This window comes from Nestor notabilis, unplaced genomic scaffold (genome assembly GCF_000696875.1).
Source record: "Nestor notabilis isolate BGI_N333 unplaced genomic scaffold, ASM69687v1 scaffold695, whole genome shotgun sequence".
NCBI classification, from domain to species: Eukaryota; Metazoa; Chordata; class Aves; order Psittaciformes; family Psittacidae; genus Nestor; species Nestor notabilis.
Window position 1 is genome coordinate 1 of NW_009930396.1, and position 7,200 is coordinate 7,200.

The 7,200-nt window shown below is 35.9% G+C and overlaps 1 protein-coding gene across 1 annotated transcript in view; it reads left to right on the forward strand.

Annotated features, from left to right (window-relative positions):
• Positions 1-5,753: 5,753 nt before the first annotated feature.
• LOC104406406 (monocarboxylate transporter 10-like) overlaps positions 5,754-7,200 on the forward strand; it is a 4,052-nt gene continuing 2,605 nt past the window's right edge. Inside the window, exon 1 of the mRNA XM_010015372.1 lies at positions 5,754-5,895. Within this exon, the coding sequence (XP_010013674.1) occupies positions 5,771-5,895 (125 nt within the window). The 5' untranslated portion in view covers positions 5,754-5,770. The remainder of the gene's footprint in view (positions 5,896-7,200) is intronic.

Here is a 7,200-nt window from a genome sequence, read left to right on the forward strand (position 1 = left end):
TTTCTAAGATTCATAAATGAATTGGAAGAGAATCTGGTTGTCTGGTCCGATGCCCCTCACTCAAAACAGAGCCAAGTTTAAAAAAAAAAAAAAAAAAAAATTGAAATTTTGAGATCAGATTGTTCACACCCTTGTCCAGTCAAGTTTTCAATATATCCAAAGATGGAAATTCCACAGCCTTTCTGGGTCACACATTCTGGTGTTTGAAAAATAGTTTTTGGAGTATTGTTCATTGCAATTTCAATTGTTCTTTGTCCTGTCACTGTGCACCACTGAGAAGAGACTAGCTCTGTATTGGATATCTAGAGGCACTAATGAGGTTCCTTTTGAGCTGCTGGTCTTCTCATCTGCAGGCTGAACAAACTCAGAATTTGTAGCATCTCCTCATGTGTGAGCATGTTGGTGGCTGACTATAAGACTTGCTGAGTTCTTGTGTATTGCCGAGTGATTAGCATAGCAGATAAAATTCGGAGTATGTATATATCCCATGGGGAGAAATAGAATTGAAATACATGCTGGAAAAAGCCTCTATGTTGATCATTACCATTAGCAGGAAAATGAAGTCATGGATGGTTTTCTAAATATCTTTACTCTGAAGCAGTTGCAATACACACACACAAAAAAAGGGGGGGTAATTAGGAAATAATGGGGAGAAAAAGAAAAAAGTTGTTAGCCCAGGAAATTGTTTGTCCCATATTAAATACAGTATACAGTTCTGACTGCCCTGTCTCAGAAACAGTAAGATAAAATTAGACTCGATATAAAGGGGAAAGACGGAAATGTATATTTTCCGTACAAGACAGACTAAGTCAAAAAGATGCTTCATTTTGGAGAAGAAACTAGTATGAACAGATCTGAGCAAGGTATATAAAAATCATACATTGCAAGAGGAAGGTTAGCAGGGATGATTCATTTATATTTCTTACAGCAGAACAGTTAAAGTATGCGCAGGTTCAAAACAAAGGGGAGTTTATTTTTCATGTGGTGCTGGTGCCTGAGCATGTTCTGTAACTGATTACAACAAAATGCACTGAAGCCAAAGTAATATTGATGGAACTGAATGTTCTTGAAGAATGGTGAGATGCAACATCCTGCTTAGGAGGTTTCTAAGCTGTTTATTGCTGGATATTGGGAGGACATAGCCAGGGAAAAAGTATTGTAGGATGCTAGCCCTTTTTTCAAATGTTCTTTGTCAGAGTATTTTGTGGTGGTCAGAAACAGGATACTGGGCTAAATCAGTCTTTGATCTACACAGTATTGCATTTCTTCTGTTCTTAAAAATAAATGCCGTGTAAATGTGATTATGCAGGCAAAGAATTATTAATACTAGCTGGAGATTAGCTCCAGGAAATTATCTCCAGAAATAACTTTGAACAACCACTTCTGTTTCCTCCAACATAGGATCTCTCAAATTCCCAAGCTACACTCCTAACAAATCTTATGGAAGCCAATCTTCTGCTTTGCTGAAGTAGAAGTGGAGGTCCTTCACACAGTCCATAGTTGAGTTATGGAGTAGTTTGCTGTAAGATGTTGCAGATGCTGAAAATGTTTAAGTGTTCCTGGAGAGAACGGCAGTTCATGGAGAAGAAATGGCCAGAATATTGATAAAAACACTGAAAAAAGAGTAATGTCTAAATTCGATTAGTGGGAAACCCCCACCCAAAACCTGGCTTATAAAGTCCCTCAGCTGTTGTTAGTTTGAGGCTGGAAAGAGTACATACAGGCTTCCTTCTTCTTGCTTATTTGTAACTAGTAACTTAATGGAGGCATGAAGATTTTCATATTGTAAATATTGTCCTTCCCTTTTCTCTAAGTATTTTTTAAAAACGTAAGGAAAACCCTCCTAATTATTATTAAAGGTGAGCTTTCAGAAGATGCTAAATGCCATTATTTAAGCAGTTATATTAACTCTCCACTATGACTACTGTAGTAGGTTACTTCTGCACAAACTTTTTTAGTGAGACAGTGAAACATTTTTAAACATCTGCCATTCATATAATTTGTTTTGTATTATTTATTTTAGACAATAATTTTAAATTAAATTTCTTAGAAATTTTTGTAGAGTAATTTCCACAAAACAGTAGGAATTTCATGTACTTTCAGTATGAGAGAAGTATTATTTTCATTTTATGTATCGAGATTGACTTGGAAGCAGTTTGTCTCAGATTCTATACTTTCTGTTCATTATGAATTAATGCTAGAATTTCTTATTATCCAGCATCATTATAGTTTGTACTTAAAAGTGTTAGCAGTATAGTGTGGCCCAATCTACTGTACTGTTTACATAGTGAGAGGGTGGGAAAACTGATTTTTAGGAAGGATGTCTTAACAGTGAGCAGAGGTACTAGTTTAGGGGGATAATTGACCAGTCTATTTTGCAGGTGCTCAAAACCAGCGTAGCTAGGTTTTTGCACATGAGAATTTGTTACATTAATGTAGAAAGTTTGTTTTCGCTTCCCACAGTCTGTATTCGTAATGCCAGATTACTCTCTGAGCTATCCACTGCTGTCTTGGTTTGCTGTGAGCTACACAGACACACATCTGGTTTTTTGTAATGTGGGGAAACAAAATATTTAGTTGATTTTGAATCCTTTATTTAAATATTCTTCTCTTCACTTGCCTCATATCTTGTCTTCCAGATAGTAGTAACTTTTTGTTCCCTGTCTCAACCAGAACAATCTTAAGGGAAGATATTGAATTATTGAAGTTCATTAAGGAATGAAGGGTGTTATTAATGTGTTAAGCCAACCACTTGAAAGACACCTGTGAGGATAAACCTGATAAGATTCTTATTGTAATGCATAGAAAAATCTGGTTGTAGAAAGGAATGCTATGGATGAGTATCCTTTATTTAAATTTATGCATGATAATGGTATTAATGCTTTCTTTTATGTTGTCTTGTAATTCCTAGTGCTTGAGTCTAAAGAATGAACTAAAACATTTAACAACTTGGTGTAATTTGGTAGATAAATACATGTTACATGATCTAACTGTGACAATGGGAATGATTTTGTGAATACTCAGATGTTAGATACTATACTTAGAGCTGAACACAAAAGACATCTATAATGAGGCTGATTCTTAAAAACTCATGGTAAAACAACAGCGTATTTGTGGAACCTATTTTTGGAAACTACATGGCATAGTTTCATTGCTATAGACTTTTGAACAAGGAAATAATTAAAAAGTGTAAGAACATACACTCAGATTATAGCTGAAGTAGTGAACTGATAAGAAAAAAACATGTAGGTGTGACTTTCATTTTGGAATAATTTTAATTGTAATAGTTTGGTGGTTTTTGTTGCTTTTTTTTTTTTTTTTTTTTTTTTTTTTTTTTGTAAGAATAAACTCTTGTTCTGACACTTTCATCTTAAGCATAGCTTCTGTTCTATCTTCCAGGGAACCTTGAATTGGTTATTCTGCAATTACATGTTTTGAGGAGCTAATTCTTAACTTCCAGTGCCTTAAGGAAGGCTTAAGTCCTTAAAGTAGGAATAGCTTTTCTTCTATAGCAATCAAAGTGTTTTGTGTATGAATATGAATGCAGTTATATGTAGCAATTAAGTGCTGTTATTAGTATCTGAATTAGCAGCCCTGGAATATAGCCAGCTTGTGGCCAGGAAAGCAGCCAATAGCCTGGAGGAGAAATGTTTTAATTAGTATGTAATGACTGCTCTAGAGAACTCTCATTATTCTGGCAAGATGCAGTTGTAATTTTTCATACTACTTATTTGGGACAGTTGTAACTTCTATTTTAAAAATGTGGAAGGCAATTCATTGTACCTTTTTCATACTGGGGGGAATGAGTAAGAATGCTTGAAAACTTACTTGAGCAAAGTGATACTGAAAATTACTTGGATCTTGTGAATGTATTTTATAGCCACCAATTTCTTAATAGGATCAAGATATTGCAGCAATAATTTGCCCTACAGAAATTAAGGATTTTCACATGTGCCGTTCTGTTTTTATCTTAATTCTTTTTGGTGCTAAGTTTCTTCACAAAATATGAATACAATAGACTTTATTGAACTATGCATTCATGTGACGTTAAACTTCAAGAACATTCTTTTCATTAAATAATAAAGCTGTTCATACAGGACGTGCCCACAACGTCTCTTCAAGCTGTATTTCAGTAGGACACAAGAGCCTCATATTAAAGTCGTAATTGAAAGGCCTCCAGTTTCCATTAGGTAGATAAGTGGTAAAGCATGGACTCCCACTTCTGCAGTTCAGTCACAGTGCTGTTCTGATATGCTTCACATGAGGCCATTGTCCTTCCTTTTAACTGTCTGTTGTGTTGAAAATCGGCGGGAATGTTTCTTCTCTTTTAGGGTTTGACTGTCATTGTTGTAACAAAAAAAGAGTCAAGTGAGAATAAAGGCATATTTCTTTCATTAGGAAGCACGAAGAGCCAAAGTCAGCATGTTGTTAACTGAATGTAATTTGAGTGGAATGTTTTCACTTCAGGCTTTTTTTATATTCCAATTATTTTATTAGCAGTGTAAGCCATTAAAAAGTACTGTAAACTTTGATTTCACTAAGTAGAATGCTAATTGAATCACAGCCTGTGCTAACTGGCAATTAGGACTGCTGGATTTGTACCTGTGGATCTGAAGTAATTTAGTCTGTGACTTTATGCAAGCTACTTAAACTCTGTTACAGTTGCCCAGTTTCTTTACCTGTTTGTCCGCATGAATGCGGGGCACGTACCTGTCCATGTGGGATTGGATTCTCATAACCAGTAATTTCTGGTGGGCTTGTCTAGTGTCACAGTTGCCTTTGTGTCTTCTCATACTTAGGCAGGAAGGTTCAACCATTCCTTGGAACCTACATACCCCTGTGAATCTGATGATGGTGAGTCTTGTAATGCCCACTTAAGATTTAGCTGTCTTTTCTCTTGGCCTTGCAGGTACCCCAGGTGTCACAGGTACTCCATGATTCTTAGTGCTGCCCTGTAAGTTGTGCAAAGATGCTGAGGTCTGCACATGGTTGTGGTGCTGCCATTTACTTTGCGGGAAGGCAGGAAGCCATGGACATGTTACCTCCTAGTGTTTGCAGTTCCCTTTGGACAGTAGAACTGCAGTCTCTATATAGCTCACTGTGGGAAGGTTAAGTAAAAACATAAAGAGTCTTGCAGAAGTTGGATTTCTTGTTTTGTAACTGACAGGTCTCCTGGCTGTATGAGAACAGCTTACAAATTGCAGTTGGTATAATGTTGTCTTGCAACATCAGGAGCCATCTGGGCTGTAATACAGCACAGATCTCTTAAGTCATCTCTTGTTACACCCAACATGCATTTGAACCTTCCTTGACTGCAGAGGAAGAGAAAGGACAGACCTTTCATAGTCTTTGCCTTTTAGTCAGTGTCACCGTAGCCCTGCTCTTCCTAGTCTTTCGTGCTTTACTAGGCTAGTTACTGGAAGAATAATTGTGATTTTAAAAGAAAAAGTAAAAGTTATAACTACTTCTGTAGCTAACTGCGTTCTTTGAGCTGGTGAAGTCTAAATTAGTTGATTATGTAAATTGCTCAGGCTTTTTTTTACCATGGTAGGTAAATGTATTTTAAAATGTATTTACACTTTTTAAAAGTTACCCGATTTTTACCCAACTTCTATGTAAGATTTTATGCTGCTAAACTAAAAGAAATATTAGCTGAAAGGTAAGATTTTATGTTGCTAAACTAAAAGAAATACTAGCTGAAAGTTTAAATCACTTGGTCTTCAAAAATGCTGTCTTTTTCTATCTTGCAGCATGGGTGAGCTCTCTTTCTATGGGGATGGTCTTCTTCTGTTCTCCAATAGTCAGCATATTCACAGACCTGTTTGGTTGTCGAAAAGTAGCTGTTATTGGAGCTGCAGTAGGGTTTGTTGGACTCCTTTCAAGTTCTTTCGTAAGGTAAAAAAAATTTCTTTACCCTTGAAGTATTTTGTCTATTTAATGGTGTAGGGGTAAGTCTGATACTATCAACAGAATATGAAAGAGTAAGCAATGCTACTTTATCTGTTAGAGTAGGAACCTTGGCTTATTTGGTTTTGTTTTTCTCTTTCTAACTATGACTTGTGAAAACTCTCAAGTGGTACTTTCAACTTGAAAATAATTTCAAAAATATAACTTTATAACAGCACTCCCTATTTAACAGGAACCCCTGTATATAAACATATCAGCAGCAAGACTAACAAGACAGCATTGTCCTGAATAAACTTGTATGTCTCTTAATGTATTCTGTGCTTTAGCACGCAGATACACAGTCTTCCTTCCCCCATCCTGTCCCCTCAATTTGCTTTTGAAACACTGTTTTAATGTTGATAAATATGCAGTAGAACCTCCAGGAAGGTGTTAAGGTTCTAGTAAAATTTGCTGGTTTCTATTATTATTTGTCCTATTACCTAACACAGATAGTGAAAAACCTTAGTATAATGACATATACTTAGGGCTTAGTGGCTTTATAAAGAAAATCTCAGTTCTTGTGTTACTGAAGAAACTTTATAACATAACTAAACATTTTATACATTTTATACATTTCTGTAACTTTTGCAGAATAAACCCTAAGAAGTTCAAGAGCAGCTGATTTCTTGGACATGTCCAGTAGAAGATGAGGAACAGGAAATTACTCATTTATTCTAGTCATCAGCAGAAATTGGTTAGTGAAGATAGAGTAAGAAGTAGCAGGAAAATAAGCCACAGTAACCTGTAGTTCTCGATCTGCTTTTTACTCCACCCTTAGAGTAAGTGCAGGAACAACCAAAAGCAAAATCCAGAAGAGTTTCTAAGAAGATAAAAATGTATCTAGAGACAGGCTGGTGAAAATGTGTTTTCTGTGCCTGTACTCTGAACCAGATGAATGAATATCTATGCTGTGTGGCACTATGCCTGAGCTAATACATCTAGTTTGGGCATATGTTCTCTAATGTGGAAATTTATTCACAGATTTACAGGAAGAGAAGACAAATAGTTCTGATAGTTCTGTCTTAGGTACTGAGGCTAGTGTTTATATTTATTCTTGGAATAACTTACATTTATGGGGAAAAAGAAAGCTTTGTTACTTGAACAAGCTTCTGATTCTGATTTTGGTGTTTGTTGGTTTTTTTTTTTTTTTTGTTAATCGAAGTGCAAATATTTTCCTTCATTTTATTAAATCAAACAAAAAAAAAAACACACATGCACACACACCCACACACACCCACACCCCCCCCCCCCCAC